The sequence below is a fragment of the Polypterus senegalus genome, chromosome 16 (genome assembly GCF_016835505.1).
Source record: "Polypterus senegalus isolate Bchr_013 chromosome 16, ASM1683550v1, whole genome shotgun sequence".
NCBI classification, from domain to species: domain Eukaryota; kingdom Metazoa; phylum Chordata; class Cladistia; order Polypteriformes; family Polypteridae; genus Polypterus; species Polypterus senegalus.
This window is the reverse complement of record NC_053169.1, coordinates 40,985,284-41,009,572: the sequence shown is the minus strand read 5'-3', so window position 1 is coordinate 41,009,572 and position 24,289 is coordinate 40,985,284. Positions and strand designations below refer to the sequence as shown.

General features: G+C 41.0%; 2 protein-coding genes across 2 annotated transcripts in view; both read right to left on the bottom strand.

The window, feature by feature from the left end:
* The window catches only part of LOC120516649 (mucin-like protein), a 68,140-nt gene extending 67,657 nt beyond the window's left edge, over window positions 1-483 (bottom strand). The window contains exon 1 of the mRNA XM_039738465.1: window positions 275-483. Coding sequence (XP_039594399.1) covers window positions 275-448 — 174 coding nt within the window. The 5' untranslated portion in view covers window positions 449-483. The remainder of the gene's footprint in view (window positions 1-274) is intronic.
* Window positions 484-1,225: 742 nt separating this feature from the next.
* si:ch73-105b23.6 (fibrillin-1) overlaps window positions 1,226-24,289 on the bottom strand; it is a 71,080-nt gene continuing 48,016 nt past the window's right edge. Inside the window, exons 7-11 of the mRNA XM_039739019.1 lie at window positions 20,092-20,259; window positions 18,923-19,105; window positions 14,206-14,818; window positions 4,419-4,529; window positions 1,226-1,251 (exon numbers count right to left, since the gene is read on the bottom strand). Of these exons, the coding sequence (XP_039594953.1) occupies window positions 1,226-1,251; window positions 4,419-4,529; window positions 14,206-14,818; window positions 18,923-19,105; window positions 20,092-20,259 (1,101 nt within the window). The remainder of the gene's footprint in view (window positions 1,252-4,418; window positions 4,530-14,205; window positions 14,819-18,922; window positions 19,106-20,091; window positions 20,260-24,289) is intronic.

The window sequence follows — 24,289 nt, the reverse complement described above, 5'->3', positions numbered from 1 at the left end:
TGTTGAAAGTCCCATGTATACAAGGGTTAATCAATGCAGGGTCTCAAGAGACCATAGTCTACCTCAACAGCATTGAGCACAAAGTCCTGTAAGTGACCTGTTTTAAGGATAAAGGTGTTTCTGCAATCTGTTTTTACAGATATAAAGTTAACTACAAAATGATGAAGGACAGGCTAAATAGACAGTGTCTCTCTGAGAACAACAGTCAGGTTTATGTAGAAAGATGACCCTTGTACTGTTCCCAGCAGACTTAAAAGGAGCACACAGTACTTACTTTGCCTTTCCCTTGGTAGAAAGCAACAAGGCGCATAAAGGCGGTGACACTGGCTGGTGCTTGGTCAACTTTCACCACGTCTGTCAGGCCCTGCAGAGTGAACACGTTGGTTCCTTTGCTAGATGACAGTCTGAGAATGACATATTCGCCAAGCCCTGTAAACGTGTAGTCCATCCCATCAAAGGTCCTGAAATGCAGGCTGCCATAGAACAGGCCTTTGAAAGGAAAAATAAACAAAAACAAAGTGAGAAGCAGGGCAGAATTTTGCCATATTCTTCAACCAAACATCTCTACTAAGCATAGTGTGTACCTGTAATCAATGTATAAAATTCATTTTTTACATAATGTGATATGTAACATTGATTTTGTTTTTCTTTTGTTTATGCTAAAAAGCACAGTGAGACAGCATTCAGTCTGAAAGGTGCCATATCAATGACTGGGCTTCTGTGTTCTGACGAGGTAGAGTGACAATTAGGTCAGAGGTACCCTACCTTTCTTCTTGTCATACAACCTCCAAGTGCCACCATTTTTTGTCTGAATTTGTTACAGGAATATTCCAAAAAAAGTGTATATTTTTTGTATCTTGTTTTCTCCATGTACAGTAGTTTATAGCAATTGCCAGGCAAAAAGTTTTATTCTCATTTTTTCATGCAGAATGGAAAAATAAAAAATATAACATAATAGAACCCAGTGGTGGGCAATTTTGTACAACAGCAAACAATGTGAAAAAAGACCATGAAGAAATTTTCAAGTAAATATGGCTAGAGACATACAGTACATCCAGAAAAGTGAGGAATGCACATTGTAAACAAGAAATGCATTCCCATAAAACTGTGCTTCTGAATAAAGACAGGACTCTTGACCAATGAATGAGGGGGAAAGGCAGATCTTTAGATTAGAAGCTCAGTTTTATGGGAAATTTCTTGCTTAAGTTATGCGCTAATTGTGACGCTATAGCCTCACCGTAATGCTGATACCTGGGGGATTAAATGGATATGGGGCAGGACTATCAAAGTTTTAAGTGTGAACAAGATATCAGCAAGTTTACCACGGGGGAAGAAAGATTTATTTTTTTTTTCATTTAGGATTTTTGGGCTTACCCTCCGGTTGTTTAATTTATTTTCTAGATGTTTTACCATATGGTTAGATTGCAATTGTTGCGCGTAACATACCATTTTTTCGATCAGGTTTTTTTTTTTCCATTTAACAAGGGCACAGGCGCTAAATGCAGTCACAGGTGCCTGGGAAGATCAAACGACAGCTATAGGGGGAGTCCAAGTTGCGTTAGTAGTGTACATGTATCGTAATCTCTAAGTTTGTTTATTAGTAACCTCGAGGTTAGGTATAAATGTGGTGTTTTGTTGTTTATTGTTTTATTATGTAGATGTTGTTGTCGGCTATTTTTGATTTGTACTAGCAGTGTATGATTTCCCCCGGCAGGACTTAAATGGTTCCTTCCTATGATTAGGCAAGCTGATCCTGGCAATGGAAAAGGCTTTAAATACTGTTGTGGCCGCAAGAACAGGGGAAGAAAAGAAAAGAGAGAAAAAGTAGGTAGTGCGAGGCACGCCAGCCTAAGAGGTGCCTAGTGGCTGAGCTGTTGGTTGCTGTAAAGGACTGGGTTAAGCTCCTGAGGACCAAAAAAAAAAAATGACTCCTGAGATTTTTTTTTGGAGGAGTTGTACTGGTGACCTGGACTGAAACAGAGTCTAGTTTTTGGTATTATTTTAAGGCTGCCCTGGACTTTTCATGAACGGGAATTGATTATATTAGGGTAAGAGTCTTGGTGTTTCCCAATTTCTATTTTTTGTCCATCCATTTTCTAACCCGCTGAATCCAAATACAGGGTCACGGGGGTCTGCTGGAGCCAATCCCAGCCAACACATGGCAGGAACCAATCCTGGGCAGGGTGCCAACCCACCGCAGGACACACACAAACACACCCGGGCCAATTTAGAATCGCCAATCCACCTAACCTGCATGTCTTTGGATTGTGGGAGGAAACCGGAGCCCAGAGGAAACCCACACAGACACGGGGAGAACATGCAAACTCCACGCAGGGAGGACCCGGGAAGTGAACCCAGGTCTCCTAACTGCGAGGCAGCAGCGCTACCACTTCGCCACCGTGCCGCCTATTTTTTGTCTTTTTTTTTTTTTCTTTATAATTTGATTGTGTCTTATCACTGGATTATTTATACATTTTTGTCCATCATTTTTTTTGTTCTTTTTTTCCTTCAACAACTTTAATAATTTTTTTTATCGTGGTATAAATAAATTACCTTCTGTTTTGAACATCTGCCTCTCTTGTGCCTCTCTTGTTACTCCCTCAGTCCTGGTCGGTCCCAAACTACTAGCAGGCCATCTGCTTTAGTAGATGGCTTGTGACACTAATGTTTCAGGAAGTATGTATTTGAAAGGTTTTATCAAAAAATGAACGTGTTTTACATATATTGAGTGTAGTAAGAAGTCAAGCAAAATGACACCTTTTATTAGCTAACTAAAAAGATTATACAGTGGAACCTCGGTTCACGACCATAATTCGTTCCAAGGCAATTTCCACCATAGGATTGTATGTAAATACAATTAATCCGTTCCAGACTGTACGAACTGTATGTAAATATATATTTTTTTAGTTTTTAAGCACAAATATAGTTAATTATACCATAGAATGCACAGTGTAATAGTAAACTTAATGTAAAAACATTGAATAACACTGAGAAAACCTTGAACAACAGAGAAAACTAACATTGCAAGAGTTCACGCTATAGTGCTAGGAACCACTCGCTAAAAACACTTTTTTTTTAATGAGTTTTAAGCACAATGAAAAAAATGAACATTTGAAAAATCCGTAATTTAATAAACCACCAAGAAAAGTAACATTGCCACAATGCACGCTATGAACCGATCGCTGGAAACAGAACTGAAAACACCTTATGCGTCCAGCCTTCCCTCTCTCTCTTTCGTGTGTGCGTGTGTCTCTTTCACGAGCCTGGAGCGCCTGTGTCTGTGCCTCTGTCTCGCACGCCTGTGTGTGTGTGTGTGTGTGTGTGTGTGGGCGCCTCTGTGTGTGTGTCTCTCTTGCGCGCACCTGTGTGTGTGTGTCGCGCTCTCTCTCTTGCTCGCTCGCTCGCTGCACAGGAAATGCACAGGGAGAGACTGAACATGTACAGACCGAAAGGGAAACTGGCTTGTTCGTATACCGAGTGTGTGGTCGTGAATCGAGGCAAAAGTTTGGCGAACTTTTTGGTCGTAAACCGAGTTGTACTTGTACTGAGACGTTTGTGAACTGAGGTTCCACTGTAATATGCAGGCATTCGAGGCAAATCAGGCCCCTTCTTCAGGCAATGTTAGTTATGTAATAAACTCTTATCCACATCTTTTGAGCAAGGCTAGTGGCACAGGGATGCTGAAGAACATTTTAAAGAGTGTGGTGCCATGTACGTCTTACCAAATTAGTATAGTGACTAGTTGTGCTACCCATCTAAGGTGGGTTGCAATCTAAATAATCAAAGTAGACCGCAGTGATAACATTTGCAGTTCACCATGCAATGCATGTGTCTCTGTTATATGCAATTTGGTATGGAATACGTAAAAAGAGTGTTAATGTTTGTGATGTGCCATTTATTGGATTGAAAAATGCAATGCATTTTATTACTAAAATATTTGTGTTGTGCCATCTTTTGATATGACAGAAACATAGCAACCAGACGGAAACACACATACACACACACTTATCTTTTTATTATGGTAGATGTTCTAGGCAGGCAGAATAGACAGTCAATTCTACACTATCTTCTTCTTTTGGCTTTTCCGTTAGAGGTCGCCACAGAGGATCATCTTCTTCCATATCTTTCTGTCCTCTTCATCTTCCTCTGTTACCCCCATCACCTGCATGTCCTCTCTCACCACATCCGTAAACCTTCTCTTAGGCCTTCCTCTTTGTCTCTTGCCTGGCAGCTCTGTCTTTAACATCCTTCTCCTAATATCCCCAGCATCTCTCCTCTGTCCAAACCAACACAATCTCGCCTCTCTGACTTTGTCTCCAAACAGTCCAACCTGAGCTGACTCTCTAATGTTCCTAATCCTATCCCTCTACACTATAAAAGCCTTAAATTAGCCCTGAAGGTTTTTCGCCATTCCTTACCAATGCCACCAGGGAAGTACTTTGAGCAGTTGTCTGCAGGTCGTTTGGTATAATACAGATGGCATAGCAGAGATTTAATACAGCACCAGTCGAACGGCAGCAGATCTTTATCTGAAAAGAAAAATATCAGGATTCATTATTCAGCACTAAGACAATAAGCAAAAAACTCTGAGCAGAATACCCTTTGCAAACCGTATTCAATTCTGATGGAGACATGGAGGCCTGTTGTCTGTAGACAGTTAGGGGTAGAGCAGGCAGTGTGGTTCAATGGCTAAGGTATTGGCAGATAGTACAAGGTCAGTAATTAAATCCACACTGGCACTCAGAAGTAATTAATAACCAAATGTAAAGGCAATAGGGGTCAGGGCCTTCATCAAGTGGCACGGGCACACATCCCAGACAGGAGGCCAAGCCTAAACTGCCCCAGCATGGATAGCAAGCAGATGTGAATATAATAGAAGAGCAGTGGGGAGAGCGCAATAAAAGTGGGCACATACCCCGGCTCTGTAGCTGTTGGCAGCAGGAGGCTCCTACTGAGGTCTCCATAGACTTGTTTGGCCCTTTGGTTAGAAATGAGCCAGCTGTCTGGAAGGGAGACCTGGGATCACCAGAGGGGGGTCTGAGCAGATAACCCAGCCTGACCCAGAGATCCTTCAGAGAAGACGGAACCTCAGGAGTGGTCCCGGGGTTGGGGTATAAAAGAGGCCAGAGGCCACCGCTTTGGTCTTTTAAGGGTCTTTTAAGTTCGTGCTTTACTGCCTCATTCATTGTGTTTTGATTCAAAGGTCCTTTAATCTTCTTTATTCAGTTGTAATAAAATCTTCCTTACCTTATATTTTTGGTTTCTTTTTTGGGTCTGGGGACTGCATGAGTGCACCTCATGAGCCACACAATACATCATTGTGAAGTGTGAGAGGTTAATTGCATTGTATGAATGTTTATACAAATATATCTGTTGATATATTTATCCATAAACCAATTTTTCCAGTCATATAACCCAGTTCGGAGTTACAAGGTCCAGGGTCTTTATAAATGTATGAAATATAAGTATTGCAGTAAGTAAAAAGCATATAGAATAGGCAAACAGCTTTTTAAATTACTAAAGAACAGATACTTTATACTCTTATAAGGATGACCAAAAGAAAGATTAAATTTCAATTAATATCCATCCATCCATTTTCCAACCCTCTGAATCCGAACACAGGGTCACGGGGGTCTGCGGGTGCCAACCCACCGCAGTCAATTAATATTAATTTCTGAAATATGTGCATTTCCCTAACAACTGTCCACAAATTATAAAACAAGTGGACCTATCCTGCAGGATTTTGGATGTCTACCAACCGACAAAAGAACACTGCTTTTCCGTCTCATTCTGTAAAGCAATAGTAGGACTCCATTACAAACTGTGTGCTGTTTAACCCCAAGGCTTCTCTCAGCTGTTTTCTTTTGAAAACTAGGGGGCTTTACCCCCTGCTCACTTCGCTCGCCAACCCCTGGATCGGTGCTACGCGCTAGCCTCTTTGTAGTTCTGCCGCTCGTGTATGGGGATGCGGATGTACAATTTAAACAGATTGTTATTTTCATGAGAACTGTTACATATGCATATCAGAACTAACTATTTTACATTACAGCGTGTAATTAACCATATTAAAAAATAGTAAAACGTAATCATTTGAAAGTAAATAATGTTTCATGTTGTGTTAGTTATTCGTTGTGTTATACGATTTTGTTGTGTTTGGCTTTGAAATTAATATGCAAATTCTTTTTAAATTTACACTTTAGGTGTAAAGTTTCAGTAAAAACTATTTTTTAACTCAATTTTTGTCAATATCGCATTCAATTTTATTGCTGTGTTTGGACTTACATCATGACACCGCAACATGTAACTGCCCGTGAGTAAATTTCATTTCTTTCTCTCTAATAAATAAACCGACTTTTTTGAATGTTTGGCTCTGAGATTTGTTAATTGTCTTTGCAAAAGCTATTCTAATGGGAAACGGTTAACGTTTTAACATGAATGGCATCTCAAGATCTCCTTTGATGTCTAATGTTATCGGGGAAGATGTACTACATGGCCTTTCTTGGACACATCCTTCTTTCTACAGTAATTCAGGCGGTGGAAGACTGGACGGTGTTAATGGTTGTAGATATTTTTCGGAATATTGTAAGTTGATGGGCCGTTAACTGCAAATGGTTGAGAGGAGAGTAGGACTTGAAAAAATGTCTTGGTAATAGTCTTGTCTCAAGATTTTCTTTTATAATAGAGAGATGTACATAATGTTAGGTAGGAACCAATTATTGGGAGAGCATGTGTTGTGGGCTCTCGATTGGAGTGCGCTTATTTCAGCAGGCTTGCTAGAGGTAGGATGGACTTATGGAGCTCAGGTTATTTAATTATTCCTTTTTTGTTGTTTAAAAATCATTTTTGTTATTTTAGCATTGAAGTGATTGTTTGCATTGTTTCCCCTCTCTTTTAGAAAAAAAAATGTTGAATAGAAGCCCCCCAGAAAGTTCAGGAGCCTCGTTTTATGTTACGATTGCTTTCTTTTGTTTCCTTTGCTCTTTCAGGTATTGCTGTTTGTTTATATAGTCTTATAGTGTATATTGGTTGTAGTTAGCTCTCAATGTAAAACCCAATGTAATTTTTATTATTTTTGTAGTACTTAAACAATTTTAATGTCTATTAGCTAATATATTTTGTGTTAAGCATATTTCAGCAGGCACGTTGGCTTGTTAGAAAGAAAAAAAAAAGTTGATTAGAAGCACTCCAGAAAATTGTACAGGAGCCTCGTTTTATGTAACGATTGCTTTCTTTTTTTTTCCTTTGCTCTCTCAGAGGGTGTTCTTGGCTTGCGGGAGTAAATAAAGTGGTTGAGATTCTCAAAAGCAATGGGTGTATGGTCTATTACAGTTGGCCACGGAAAGAAGAAAGGAGGAAGTAAAAAGGTTACAATTGCTGTGTGTTTCTGTGGACGGTGTGCTGTGCTATAGTTGTGAGGAGCGAGAGAAAAGCTCTTCCCCACTGAAATAAAATATGTGCTGTGCAACACTTGGATCTTGGTGTGTCTGGGTGTTTGGGGTGGCTGGAGTGCCCAGGTGGCACACAGGAAACTTCTATAAAAGCCAAGATTCCAAATACAGAAGAACATAAGGAAATAAGAAATTTGACAAATGAGAGGAGACCATTCAGTCTATCAAGCTTGTGTGTTTAGCTAATAACTAAGCTGTCTCTATTTGTCATTCAGATTCTTTTTAAAGGTTGAACTGAGTAGTCTACTAAGTGTATAAAGCTCTGGAAGTCCATCCATTTTCTAACCCGCTGAATCTGAACACAGGGTCATGGGGGTCTGCTGGAGCCAATCCCAGCTAACACAGGGCACAAGGAAGGAACCAATCCCGGGCAAGGTGCCAACCCACCGCAGGACACACACAAACACACCCACACACCAAGGCCAATTTAGAATCACCAATCCACCTAACCTGCATGTCTTTGGACTGTGGGAGGAAACCCACGCAGACACGGGGAGAACATGCAAACTCCATGCAGGGAGGACCTGGGAAGCCAACATGGGTCTCCTAACTGCGAGGCAGCAGCGCTACCACTGTGCCACCGTGCTGCCCGCTCTGGACGTCTTTGACGTATTTCAAATGCCAAGGATTTCTGTAATGGCAGTCAGTCTGTTTACTGTATTAAACAAACAAGCAGGTTGCTTGCTCAGTCCTGCTGAAATAAACTCCACCATTCGTGTCCTTGGGCTGCCACTGCTGACAGATTTTCCCCAAATCAACTACAGAACATGATAAAAAGTGTATTACTTGTCCCATCTTTTTTTCTCTTATACTGCTTGCTCATTTCCACCAGTAAAAATTTCACCATAGCCTTGCTCTCATGTGAAAATAATTCTTACTTCAGTGCAAGGAAGACATCTTCAGAGATAAAGAAGCACAACTCCATGGATGGCTGAATGTTTCTCTAATTTGGCCACCAGCATGTAAGTCTCTTCAATATTTTTTGTAAGTGTGGTGCCCTGTGCAATGGCGCTGCTGCACTGATTCAGACTCTGGGCAAATTGAGACATAGACAATGATGACTGTTCCAAAAAGACATAATTCTGGTTTATTCCAGATGTGTTAATAACTATTTACAATAATGTCTTGCAGCTATTGTATATATACAGTTCAATGCAGGGCCTGCCCTGGGCATAGGCTGAAAAAAAACCTCAAAAAACAACACAGCTGGTCATCGATTTCACAAGCACTTGAGCGTGGGCCAGTCTCCAAGGGGGTCCCTCGCTTCGATATCATTTACAAATCCTGGGTGCTTGAACCTAGCAATGCCTAGGGGTGCCATGTACCCTCAAACCAGTCCTGGTTCAATGCATGAACATTAAGAAAAATAAGTCTCTGTCATGAACAGGGTCGCAGGGGGTGCTGGGGCCTACACAGCCACCACAGGGCACCAGATAGAAACAAACCCTGAACAGTATGCCAGTACATCTCAGAGAAAAATAAGCACAAGTGTCATATACTATAATTGCAGTGAATCCAAAGCAAAAAGTGATAATAAAATCTAACAACAATAAACAAAAAGTCTTTTCTCCCTCCTTCTTCATCAACAGACAGATCCTAAAGGACGGACAGAATAATAATCAAAAATAAAAAGTGAAAATTATGCACAAAGGCAATAATGAAAAATCAGCGCACACACTTCAACAAAAAATATATACAAGTCGGAAAGAAGCGCTTCTCATATTTACAGATTTTAATGCTCTTCTCTCTGCTCCACTAATTAAGCGGTATCTGAAAGCCCTAAGTCCAGTCAAAGGACGACAAACTGCCAGCCCTTTTGCCTAGCTAATCATTACATCTTTCAGGGTCCCCAATAACACGAACATAGGCTACGTCCTCCTCTGATCAGGTGCAGTGTCACTACAGTATATGAAACTTCCATCTTTCCCCGTGTGCATACTCATTTGTAACCATGTCTCACGGGCTGCTTGTTCAGCTCCGCACGCTTTCTTTCTTTCCTTTTTGGCCTCCTCCGGACTTTCCTTCTCTCTGTGACTACGGGCTTTGCTGTTGGGATGCTCCAATTCGAAAGCGTTCCAGGAGATAAAATAGCAGCATCGGACACGCGCCTTAGTGTAGTGCTTGTTCAAGCCCGGAGAAACCTTCTGACTCGCAGGACTTCAAATCAGTTAGACAACTCGGAAGGTGTTATATATTGCTGAAATAAATGGACCACACAATCTAGTCAGTTCTTCCTTAACTTTATTCACTCCTCTCCTTTTCCCTTTCTTTCCTCCTCCACCCCTTTCCTCACAGTGACCTCTACCTCCTGAATAATTACATCAAAATCCCACACATCCCCCCTTTTGAAGAAAAATAAAAAACAACAACAAAAGGGAACCATCATCAATAATACCAAAACATTACAATAAACAGAAAACTGTAATCTCTACTTTTCAACATTATAATAACCAACCATTTCAACTATCCCATTCCCTTATAACTGTTAAGGTAACATATGTAGCTTCCAAATGCTGTAAACCTTTATCTGACATAGTCCTTGGTCCACACCGGAGCCTGTCGCACTCTACTTCTCCGTGTATTTGAAGAAGATTGACCAGGTGTAGCAGTAGAAATAACTGTCAACTGAATTGGACGGGTTGGACCGTATGAATCCTCTGGTTGTGTGTCTGAAGTCAGACTGGAATGTGCTGCTGTAGCTGGGGCGAGGTGAATTGCATTCCAGATCTTGCCATCTGACTGTAGGTATGTGGCAGAGCCTTTCTGAGCAATTATCTGGTAAGTTGATTGAATTTGGAGTGATCCTTTTGGACTATGCCTGGCTTCCTAATACGCATAAAACTCCCACAAGTGAAAGAAGGTGATCTTGCTCTGCGACACAAATTTGTGTTCTTGTTTCCGTTGTACATGCTGTGCCTCGCTAGTATGTTGCTTCAAAGGCAAAGTTGGAAACAGGTTTCTCATGTTTAATTTAGTTATCATTGGGCGACCATGTAAGAGTTCAGCAGGTGACTTTTGTGTTACTGCATGTGCGGTAGAACGATCCACTTCTTCTTCTTTTGGCTGCTCCTGTTAGGAGTTGCCACAGCGGTTCATCTTCTTCCATATCTTTCTGTTCTCTGCATCTTGCTCTGTTACACTCATCACCTGCATGTCCTCTCTCACCACATCCAAAAACCTTCGCTTCCTCTTTTTCTCTTGCCTGGTAGCTCTATCCTTAGCATCCTTCTCCCAATATACCCAGCATCTTTTCTATGCACATGTCACAACCAATGCAATCTCGCCTCTCTGACTTTGTCTCCCAGCCGTCCAACTTGAGCTACCGTGTAATGTACTCATTTCTAATCCTGTTCATCCTCATCACACCCATTGCAAATCTTAGAATCTTTAACTCTGCCACCTCCAGCTCTGTCTCCTGCTTTCAGGTCAGTGCCACCGTCTCCAACCCATATAACATAGCTGGTCTCACTACCATCCTGTAGACCTTCCCTTTCACTCTTGCTGATACCCATCTGTCACAAATCACTCCTGACACTCTTCTCCACCCATTCCACCCTGCCTGCACACTCTTTTTCACTTCTCTTCCACAATCCCCATTACTCTGTACTGTTGATCCCAAGTATTTAAACTCATCCACCTTCACCAACTCTACTCCCTTCATCCTCACCATTCCACTGAGCTCCCTCTCATTTACACACATGTATTCTGTCTTGTTCCTACTGACCTTCATTCCTGTCTTCTCTAGAGCATATCTCCACCTCTCCAGGGTCTCTTCAGCCTGCTCCCTACTATCGCTACAGATCACAATGTCATCAGCAAACATCATAGTCCACGGGCACTCCTGTCTAATCTTGTTTGTCAACTTGTCCATCACCATTGCAAATAAGAAAGGGCTCAGAGCTGATCCCTGATGTAATCCCACCTCCACATTGAATGCATCCGTCACTCCTACTGCAGACCTCACCACGTCACACTTTCCCTCGTATTTCCTGTACAACTCTTACGTACTTCTCTGCCACTCCCGACTTCTTCATACAATACCATAGCTCCTCTCGAGGCACCCTGTCATATGCTTTCTCCAGGTCCACAAAGACTCAATGCAACTCCTTCTTGCCTTCTCTAAACTTCTCCATCAACATCCTCAGAGCAAACATTGCATCTGTGGTGCTCTTTCTTGGCATGAAACCATACTGCTGCTCACTAATCATCACCTCACTTCTTAACCTAGCTTCCACTACTCTTTCCCATAACTTCATGCTGTGGCTCATCAATTTTATTCCCCTGTAGTTACTGCAGTCCTGCACATTCCCCTTATTCTTAAATATTGGCACCAGTACACTTCTTCTCCACTCCTCAGGCATCGTCTCACTTTCCAAGATTCCATTAAAAAATCTGGTTAAAAACTCCACTGCCATCTCTCCTTAACACCGACATGCTTCCATAGGTATGTCATCTGGACCAATGGCCTTTCTATTTTTCATCCTCTTCATAGCTGTCCTTACTTCCTCCTTGCTAATCCATTGCACTTCCTGATTCACTATCTCCACATCATCCAACCTCTTCTCTCTCTCATTCTCTTCATTCATCAGCCTCTCAAAGTACTCTTTCCATCTGCTCAACACACTCTCCTCGCTTGTGAGTACATTTCCATCTTTATCCTTTATCACCCTAACCTGCTGCACATCTTTCCCAGCTTGGTCCCTCTGTCTAGCCAATCAATACAGGTCCTTTTCTCCCTCCTTAATGTCCAACGTCTCATACAACTCATCATACACCTTTTCCTTAGCCTTTGCCACCTCTCTCTTCACCTTGCCTTATATCCTTGTACTCTTGTCTACTTTCTGCATCTCTGACTATCCACTTCTTCTTTGCCATCCTTTTCCTCTATATACTCTCCTGCATTTCCTCATTCCACCACCAGGTTTACTTTTCCTCCTTCATCTGTCCAGATGTCACTCCAAGCACCCTTCTTGCTGTCACCCTTACTACATCTGCTGTAGTTTCCCAACTGTCTGGTAACTCTTCACTGCCACCAAGTGTCTGTCTCACCTCCTCCCTAAGCTCAACCTTGCAGTCTTACTTTTCAACTTCCACCATTTGATCCTTGGCTTTGCCCTCACTCTCTTCCTCTTCTTGATCTCCAACATCATCCTACAGACCACCATCCTATGCTGCTTAACTACACTTTCCCCTGCCACCACTTTGCAGTCTTCAATCTCCTTCAGATCAGCTCTTCTGCATAGGATGTAATCTACCTTTGTGCATCTTCCTCCACTCTTGTATGTAACCCTATGTTCCTCCCTCTTCTTAAAATACATATTCACCACAGCCATGTCCATCCTTTTGGCAAAATCCACTATCCTCTGACCTTCTTCATTCCTCTCCTTGACACCATACCTACCCATCACCTCCTCATCTCCTCTGTTCCCTTCACCAACATGTCCATTGAAATCCACTCCAATCACCACTTTCTGTCCCTTGGGTACACTGTTCATCACTTCATTCAACTCACTCCAAAAATCTTCTTTCTCACCCATTGCACACCCAACTTGCGGGGCATATGCACTAACAACATTCATCATCACACTTCCAATTTCCAGCTTCATAATCATTACTCTGCCTGACACTCTTTTCACCTCCAAAACACTCTTGACATACTGTTCCTTCAGAATAACTCCTACCCCATTTTTCCGCCCATCCACAACATGATAGAACAATTTGAATCCCCCTGGCCTTACTCCCCTTCCATTTAGTCTCTTGCACACACAATATATAAACCTTCCTTCACTCCATCATATCTGCTAACTCTCTCCCCTTACTAGTCATACTGCCAACATTCAGTTCCTACCCTCAGTTCCACTCTCTTAACTTTCCTCCTCTCCTCCTGACTCCTGACACGTCTTCCCCCTCCTCTTCTCCTTCTTCTTCTTCGGCCAATAGTACTGGTCGTTGTTAACCCGGGGCTCTACCGATCCAGTATGGAAATTTGTATTGTTTCCCGCATATTGATTTGTCAAAATTTTACACCGGATGCCCTTCCTGACGTAACCCTCCCCATTTATCCAGGCTTGCGACCGGCACTAAGAAACACTGGTTTGTGCATCCCTGAGGCTGGGTTGTGCAGTAGAATGATATGTCTGTAAAAAATCAGTCACAAATGACTTCCAAGGCTTTCCTTCAATATTTGCCACTTGCAAACAGTCTTTTAATACCCTGTTAAAATGCTCTATCTCACCATTTGCTTCTGGATAGTTAACAGAACTGTGAGCATGTATGATGTCCCTATCACTAAGAAATGCTTCAAATTCAGAAGATGTAAACTGAGATCCATTGTCAGTAACAATTTCCATTGGATTCCCTTACCTACTGAAAACAGTGCACAAAAAATGTACAGTGGTCAGTGCATAAGGTAAAATGATGTCCCCACAAGTAGGTACGCCATTTCCATGTGGCCCACATGCAAGCAAGAGCCTCTTTTTCAATAGTAGAGTACTGTCTTTCACAGTCTGACAATGTACGAGATTGATTACATCAATATCCCACAGAAGAGGACACCAAAGCACTAAAATATCAGGTAACTTTTACCACTATAACTATTTATCTGGCTATGATACTATATGCCACTTTTAAATTGTCTGCAGACTTGGCTCATCACACTAAGCCTTAACATTTTCCATTTGTCAACCTCCAGTGGAGTTTGGCCTGGTAGAAGACCTTATTGCTGTTCATGTGTCATAGTTAAAAAAGTAACACTTACTGATGTGGTCTTGAACAACAGGAGCATTGGCATTGTAGATGAAGTAGCGCTCAGAGCTGCCATGGAGAAGATATCCTTTGTAATCATAGGTACATCTATGCCCAGCACCTTGGCTACTGGGTAAAACTGGCTGGAAAACAATACCATCAGAGTTTAAGCTCCGCAGAGCCTGTACTTGGGGTGCCATTAGTAAAGGGAGAATCTCCAAAGAAAAGCTAGCATCCTCTACAGCCTGTTGACTGTGGCAAGGGCAGGGGATAAGATCTGCAGTCCACGTGGAAGGAGATGGTTCACTCAGGTACCACTGCTGGCATTTAGTGCGATCATTGGTGTCCTTGCTTCCACTGACGTTGACCCTGTCAAGCTGATAAATCCATTGACCTTGGAGCCCCGTGTTGCCAGTGGCCTGATGTGGACGATATCGACCCTTTGATCCAAAGATGTTATTCTGCTGTGTTTGCGGGTCATTGTAGAACTCGGTTGCCCCATTTGTGTACCCCATCGTGGCCCAGTGATGCACTCTCTGTTCAGGGCCCCACAACATTTGGGAAAACTTCAGAAGAGCAAAGGTTCGATTGTTGTCTGTTGTAAGGATACACTGGAATGTGTTTGTCTAGAAATGAAACACAGAACCATGTGATTAACTGGCACAGTATATTCCAGATGAGAGATAATATTTACTCCTTAAAAATACTTTTTTTTTCCAGTTTTCCAGTAATAATAGCTAAGCAGAGGGGTTTGGTTCTTGTTCTTTTTAAAAGTTCTACACTCATGTGTTTTTTTCTAGGTACCTCATTTCACTCCTTCTTTTAAAATGTGTATGTTAAAGTAACTGGAAACTCTCGCTTGACTTGGGATGAATATATTTGCGTCAAGTCCTGGCATCCCATATACAGTTTGTTCTTACCATGAGCTCAATACTGCTGGCATAGGCTCAGCACCCCAAAACTCTATAATCTGATGCATAATGACATACATTATATTGTAAAAGCCTGTTGAATCAAAATCAAGAGATATTATGCGTTAGCTATAGATTGTACAAATGAGACCACATCTGAAGTATCATGTGCAGTCCTGGCCACCACGCTACAAGAAAGGTAGAGCAGCACTTGAAGCTCTGCAGAGGAGAAGAGCCACGTGCATGGGGGACTTATGGACATGTCCTACTCTGATAGACTCCAAGAAGTAAATCTGTTTAGTCTCGAACAGAGGAGACTGTGTGGGGACCTAATCCAGGAGCCTCACTTATAAGACTTGCGTACGCACAAGAAGAGGCTCAAAGTGTGTGTACGTCACTTTCTACACAAACATTGGGATTTATGAAAGAAAACTTGATGGAGGAACATGTGTACATTTACATGCATGCGCAACATTTCAGAGAAACTGGAAAATGACGACACCCTTGAACAATTAGGGAAATGCAGGGAAACCAGCTAAATGACAATTTGCATGCATAATGATAAATATCAACAAGCCATTACTATAACATGCGTTGATGTGACAAACATACTACACCTCAAAAGTGATGAGTATGATTTACAGATTGTCTTAGTTCCCTTTTAGGGAATGCGCCATATTTGAACTGAGGAACATTTTAGGTAATTTATTATATTGGCTACCTATTGTCACTTCTCACGGAACTGGCCGACAGGTGAGGACTATCTCAGCCGAGCTTTGATATACTACATTGTGTTTTTCAGAGTGAATGTCTACTTTTGACAACAGGAGGGGTTCAGGACTCAGAGCAATATACCGCACTCATATTGCAATAAGGGCACCTATCGAGAAAGATGCTGATTTTGTTAACCATGAACAGTGACATTCCTTTAATGCTCAAGTCATCTGTGATGTCAAGATGTGGTTGATAAATGTCATGGCTCAGTGGCCTATGTCAACCCATGATTTATTCTGAGGCAGTGTAGCTTTGACAGATGTGATGGTGCTGTACATGATGGCTGGCTTGTTGGTAAGGTAACTGGCTGAACCATCAGTTTTTCATGTGGCCTGTACTATTCATTGTAACAGAAATCACATCATTACATGTGCCATGTGATGGCAGTTACCCGCTTAGATGCTGCCATGTTATACTTTTCCCTAATCCCAAGAATGCAAAGAAGAGGTGCAATAATGCCATGCAAGATACTCTAAAATGCATGTGATTGTGGATCTCAGCGTGTCAAGTGGGACACTACTCTACCAGCTTATTAACTTCTACAGCATCTTGATTGCATATTTACAAATTTGTTTAGCATGCTCCAAATATGAATGTTTTAAGGCTGTGTTCAAGACCCCAGGTCTTCGAAATTCTCAAAGGCAGTGATAAAATGGGTTCAGCAAAATTCTTTCAAGTTAATGATCATGTACTTGAGGACACCAGTAGCAATTTTGGGGAATGAAGCCAGGAAGCAGTTCTTTATGTCAATTCTTTATGAAATCATCGAGCATTGAGATATATAGCTAAAGCGTAAAACCTGACATCTATCTATCTATCTATCTATCTATCTATCTATCTATCTATCTATCTATCTATCTATCTATCTATCTATCTATCTATCTATCTAATGTACCTAAAGTTCTATCTATCTATCTATCTATCTATCTATCTATCTATCTATCTATCTATCTATCTATCTATCTATCTATCTATCTATCTATCTATCTATCTATCTATCTATCTATCTATTTAACACAATGTATGTGTCCTGCTTTGACTCTTGATCATCTACCATGGCAGTTCTTTTTGTTTTCACATAATGCCACTACAGCACCTTTGGGCTCCACCTTAAGACATGAATTTTGTATGAAATGTGACACAGAATTGCAATGTTGCATGAGAGTCTTTTTGTGCTACTTATGTTAGACTAGTGTCTCACTCAGAGAGGATTCCTGTCTGGGGCACACTGCTTTCCTGCTTGGCTCTAGTTTCTCCTGTTCTCACTATTAGATATGTTGAACAGAAAGTGGATGGATGGACTTTCTGATTACCTCCCAAAACCACTATGGAGGGCCCAACGCAAGGCTAATCCACATCAGACAGGAAGCTAACAGAATGAACCATTAGTGGAATAGAATGGTCATCATCAGTAGGTTTAATGACCCTATCTACTTTGTCACAAATAAACCATTCAAATCATATTGTGGAATAACTTACAATGGCAAGGATTATCCAAAAAGACCTGTGCTAGCTCATGACACACCTGAATGTTATATCTTTAGATTTTTGAATCTTTTGTTCTTTTGGTCTCAGATGCTAATCCCCTCATGTTCCCATGTGTTTAGCATGTTGTCTCTCTGGTATTTTTGTTTTTTATGCCTACCTTTTATACTTCATCACAGTTTACCCATTCACTTGAATTCATTGTGAGACCCTTGTCTGTTTCTCACCATATATCCACTTTTAACCTTTGATTATTTATTATTTTTGTTAATTTTGTTGAATTATGGGTACAGAACACTGTCAAATAACACTGACCTTAATATTTTCCATAAGCCTAGACATTCTTGCAGTGCCACTGAAACTTGTAGGCATTGTATCCAAAATGTCATCATGACAATTACAGTGCTGTCTAGCTGAATGAATTCATGCATGACCCAAACCCAACAGGTCATCATTACGTCTCTTCTGGGAAGTAATGCTGAGATGTTGTAGATTAGATGACTGTCTGCAAAAGGTTATTAATGAGGCCAAGGCATCAGATAGATGATCTGGAGTACCATCGAGTCAAAGTTTAGCTCCTATGTAAAGTAAAATCCTCCCAGTGAAGCAGAGTGTGAACGAACACATTGAGACACAACGACAGAATGAAAGCACACCTTACTGAAAAGGGGTTTACTCTAAGCAATCCAGCACCTCAGGCTTCAATACAACACAAACCTCCATGAGATTTTTGCTGTTATCGTCATTTAGACACCTAATTTTGGCCTAGCAGGAAGGGTATTCATGTAGGGAAGGCAATAATCATAAATTTCATGAGAAAGGACATTTTCAGTTTCCTAATGCCAGGAAGACTCAGCCTTTAATTTTTGAAGACCTGGTTGTCTATCTCTATGTATATAAAATCCAAAATCTGTTTTTCTGTCCTCTTTTCACAAGAGAACTACTTAAAAAATTTAGATTGGGCTTTTTCTATAATTCGCTTGAACATTCCAGTTGATTTTGCAACTTCTCTCATCGCACAAAGTATCATACGGTACAGATTTATTTGGGCGAATCCAAGAGAGACGCAGCGGGCCGAGGGGAGGGAGATGGGACCCTCCTCACTCATGTGCCAGCCTCGGGGCGTATCTTACCTCCACTTAGCTAGCGAACGAGAGAATGACTAAATGGATTTTAATTCTTTTTTTTTTCTAGAATTTGCTTGAACATTCCAATTGATTTTGCAACTTCTCTCATTGTGCTAAGAGTCATAGTTCATTTGCAGGATCGATATATTCGCGCTAATCTGAGACACAGGCTGTACGTCACGTGACGTCAGGAGTAGGGAGCCTGGCAGGCCCCTTCTCACTGTCTTGTTTCACTTCTGCATGGGCGAAACTATGGGGTACAGCTAGTCACATATAAGATGTGCCATTTAAATCTCAACAGTTGCATTACCTGCTTCATTAGAATATCTAATATATATACATTACCTGATTCTTAGAATATACAGTAACTGCACTAGCAATGTAAATATAGTATAGAGGATATGTTAATATCATTTAATTTTATTTTATTTACCTGTGTGCTGTTCACTCTTTGTAAGGAGACAGGGAGGAGGCTATCCCAGGTTATTTTCAGGATCCACCTTGGCACAAAGTTTACAGGGTTTCTCTGTTGTGCTAAAAATCTGTTCACATCCTCAGCTGTCCTATTGAAAACCATTTTAGAGTAGAATTTGTCTTTACCGGGACTGCTGTAAGCCTGGTTTGTGAAAGAAGTGCACAAGAGGAATGTTAAAATGTTGGAATAACAACTAATTAGAAGCCAAAGTTTCAAAAAGCACACCATATATGACTGGAAGCATTACATTGTTACGACCACTCAGAGTCTTGACAGTTCCAAAAAAGGCCTCTAGAGGGGAAAACATCGTAAAAAACCCTGGCTAGACAGAAAAAAAGATCACTGAAGAATCTTTATAAAGTAAACAAAATTGCTCTGAAGAGCACAAAAGACAGAGGAATTGCCTGTTGAAATAAGGTAATCCAAAGCTAACAAAGTCCCAAAGCAGCATATCCAAAGTAGAGTAAAATAAAAACAGAGCACGGATCAAAAATCCATTAACTACAATGAGTACAGGAGAATTATAAGGCTCACCAAACACTCACAAGCGCATTTGAAATAAAGCACCAGGAACTATGGTAGACCCTCCAGATGTATAGGGCGGAAGGAAGTTCCTGGTGGTGATTGGCAGGTGACCCCTCCCCTTGAGGGGGACCACGCAACAAATCCATGGAACATAACACAGGCATAGAGAACAAAGCACATAACAGATGAACTTAACATTAACATAAAACAATAAGTGAAGTGAACAAAAACATATAAAACAAGGATATGAACCCCAGCTAGGGCAGGAACCCTGGGCTAAACATAACATGCATGTGATGAGCATTTGGCAATAAGAGGGCCCTAAGTTTTTTCAACTGTACCCCAATTTTATTTTTTAATTATCTACCTCCCCCTACCTTTTGCAACTTTGTCAAGCATTCTGTAGGAGGACACAGGAGGAGGACAAAAAACATGATTCCTGCCTCTTTAGCCAAGTTACCACCATTAGCTTAATAGGGCAATGAAATAAATGATGAGAGAAATTCTTTTACAATGAAACCTTGTGGCACGCTATGGCATATTGTTATGAAAATATGCATAGAAATTTGCAACATAAGGTGAAATGAGTGGTCACATATTACCTGGTAAAATAATTTACCATCTCCTAATGAGAGATCAGCGTCATCCCAAAATACCGCCAGCATGGGGAATCCTTCATTACCCTGGAAGCCATTCTCCGGGGGGTTTGGAAATAAATACTTGTCATTGGCATCCAAGGACTGAAACTGCACCAAACCATTGTCTGAAAACTGAAAGGAAGAAACCAAAGAGGATAGAACATTGCAAATTTACAATAATTAACTTCTTCATTTGTTCAGTCTTAATAAGATTCTTCTCTCTCAGTGTGAGTGTTAAAAATAGTACTTCTTCAGATCTAACAGATTGATCCATGAAATTCAATTGTTCACTTTCAGTGGCAAAGGTAGAATGTTAAAACGTATCAGGAAACTGTAAACTGCTAATCAGAAGGGGAAATTTTGCTTTAAAGACTGCAGCAGCTAAATACCACAGCCAAGGGGGAAACAAACCTGAAAATCAAATTACTATCCTGTAGGTACTCAAATTGTATTCACTTTAATCTTTTAAACTGACAGAAATACACATTTACTTCATTTGAGCAAAATTTAGACAAAAAAGGCAGCAGCACAAGATTTTAAATACATGGCAAGTGCCCGGCAATAACGCCAAAGAGTACCATAATGGCATATGTCAGCTGTGCATCTTAAAGACATGCAACCTACTCAGAATGCAAACAAACAAAAAAGAAACACAAAGCACCAATTAAAAATCCATCCATCCATCCATTATCCAACCCGCTATATCCTAACTACAGGTTCACAGGGGTCTGCCGGAGCCAATCCCAACCAAAACAGGGCGCAAGGCAGGAAACAAACCCCGGGCAGCCCACCACAGACCAAATAAACAACACACAAAAAACTTTGGCCTTGAATATGTGGCTTCAAAGCCCTGTCTGCCTGGTAGGGTGGCTTTTCTGCCACTTTTTCCAGGCCCATGATGAGCCCTTTGTCATATTTTTGGGCATTCATTGTTTTTTATGCAAGTATCTTTAGTTGCTTTCTCAATTTTAGAGTTCTTTTATTTTTTTCATGGCACAGATTCATATTCTAGAATGTATTTGTTATCTGAATTTTGTGTTCAGGTATTTGGGTATTTTCCGTACGTCGCTTAAATCATCCGCGATCAGATGCCTCATCTTGGATGAGTTGATGCCGGTGAAACTCACCCGGGATAAGTCGGTTTTTCAAACACAGTTGTGTAGTAGATTAGTCTAGCTGGATCTAATCATCCGCGATGAATGCGCACGCCCGCGCTGATTGAAAAGCCCATATACTGTATATTGAGTCTAGAAAACATGATCAGCAAGTCATTGGTAGGCTGCAACAAAACGATCAAAGAAAGGGCGCATTTTTTCACACAAGCGGAGCAGGTTTACTCGAAGAATATGAAGAATTTCAAGATTTAATATGCACAAGGGGTAACACTGCAAAAGCAGCCCAAACCAGAAAAGATGGCTGGCAAAAAAGTGTCTGACAAATTAAACGCGTAAGTAGTGTGTATTTTACTTACTGAATGCAGTGTTTCATTTCCTATGTGTTAGACTAATTATTATTTAATATGTCATAATTCCAGATTAAGTGTGAGCACAAGGAGAACATGGGAACAGGTTAAAGTGAATTACAAGAATATACTTCAAACTGGTAAATATTGGTATATAACTATTTAAAGAATTGTTGACATAAAGAATCATATATAATATAAAAAACGTTAATTTTAAAGCTAATAAGAAGGCAGACAACCAAAGAACAGGTGGAGGTCCACGCGGTCCAGACCTAACCCCTGCAGAGGAGTTGGCTCTCCAGCAAAATGCCCATCGCCCTCTTTCTGAGGGCATTCCAGGGGGAAGCTCCTCTTCAGAACCAGTGGCAGGATGCAGTGGTCACCTCATTTCAGGTAAAGGATGGTCATTGCATATATTTGTCCTCAATGTGTGCCATAGGTATGTTCCATATAGCCATCTTTTTTTTTTGGGTCCGTTGCAGGGAATGTCATATCCCTAGAACTTGTGTCTGACCAACGAGATATTGATGAAGGTCAAATATTGGATGAAGACACTGTGTCTGATTATTCATCAGGAGGAGAGGTACATTTTCCAAATAATGTTTGATCAAACTCCACTCTGATCAGTCCCATGTGCCCTAATCACATTTGGAAATCCTGGGTAATGAGAATGTTAGGCTGATTGTGAGATTCTTTATGGAACTGTGGGTGTTTTGGCCTGTGTATTACCTATCTGCAATGGCATGAAACGCCTCTTTTATTGTCTTCACATTCAGGTGTCCAGTAAACACTATGAAAACCCGAAGGAAATATTTCAGAGCCTAACAGACTTTACGAATTGCCTGTCAAACTGCACTTTTAGATAGATTTTCTACATCACCTACAGTATATAAAAAAGTGCAGCTTGCAAAAAAACTCAAAGCAATGCATACTGTCTGTGTGGTTGTGAGAGCCCGACTTCGCCTAGTTTGACTTCAAATATAAGGTGCTAATAAATCTTTGAGGTACAATATTCCCCCCCGGCTAAAGCGGTATCTTTCGAAAAGAATTTCCTCCGGGAGCAATAAAGGATTTTGCCGATTGCACAAAACCCTCTCTAAATGAAATTCTCTTCTCATAATTTGTGCACCGATATCAATTGGTCGCTCATTCGTGAACGGTGAAGCCATGACTGAATGAATTCCATGCACAGACACTGATTAAGTGTGTGAGCTAATCCTTGTTTACAAACCTGCTCCGGATTTAGATCTGCTGCTATGACAACACATCCAGCAAGAGTTTCAAAAAACCGATAGGTCCAGGATCATGCCAAATCGTCAACAATTACATCCGGCTAAACGAGTAATCCATGTACGAAAAATACCCCCATTAAAATTTATTTTGTATTGTTTCCATTGCCACAAATCTCTACCTCTGTTGTCAAGACACGACAATGATTACTAAGGTGGTTGTGCAATTAACGTCGTTGGAGCACCGCTATGAAGATTGGTACAATAAATGCATCAACGTCCAAGTTTGTGGATGACTAAACACAAACCCTTTGCGTGTGTATATGGCAGTGCTATTTAAATTTCCCCATTTCTGACTTTTAGCTTTTGCTTCTTACTTTGATCCTTGGCTTACATTTTTTAATTAGATGAAAGATAAACTTGATTCTTGGTTACAACTTAGCATTTCCTCTCCTGGTCACCGCCATTCATTCTGTTGGCTTTTCCTAGTCTGAGGCATAAAATGCTGCTCATGGTTGAGGTCACCCTTTCTTGTCTGCAATCATCTTGTCCAAAGGGCTATACATCACTATACATCACAAGATAAATAATTGGAATCAATCCCAAAGACTGCAAACTCACAAAAAAACCCCAAAGAGAACCAACTCATTTGAATGGTGAGGACTTCTGCTGATGTTACAATGTATGGTGCCCTTCATAATATTTGGGACAAAAACACATTTTTCCTTGATTTACCCCTCTGCTCTACAAATCAAACAATTTAGACGTGATTACAGGGCACATTGCAGACTTTTGTTTAAATGTATTTTCATACATTTTGGTCACAGCATGTAGAAACAACATGGGCCCTCCAGTTTAGGGCACCATAATGTTTGGGTCCATTGGCATCACAGGTGTTTGTGATTTCTCAGGTGTGTTGCATGGCTTCATGAGATACCCAGGCTTGCTTCTACACTTTGGAGTCTGGAGTTGCCATTGTTCAACATGAGGACAAGAGCTGTGCCCATGAAAGTCAAAGAAACCATCGTGAGGATGATGAGAATCAAGAATAAAAGAAATCAGCAAAAACTTATGATTACCTAAATCAACCATCTGGAATATCATTAAGAAGAAAAAAACACACTGGTGAGCTCAGCAATCACATAAGGACTGGTAAGCCAAAGAAGACCTCCAGCTCTGATGACAGAAGAAGCCTCACTATGGTAAAGAAAAAAACCCAAACACCTGCCCAACAGATCAGAAACAGCCTTTTGGAGGCAGATGTGTGTGTGTCAGAGACGACTATCAGCAGAAGACTTCATGAACAGAAACACAGAGGCCACACTGCAAGATGAAAACCATTAGTGATGTGGAAAAATAAAAATCAGTTATTGATCAAATCTGGTGTGTGTGACAAGGGCCACGAGAAGTCTGTCTTGCGACAAGTGCAGCTTCTGTTTTCTGTAACGAACAAGAAGTTACAAGTGCCCAA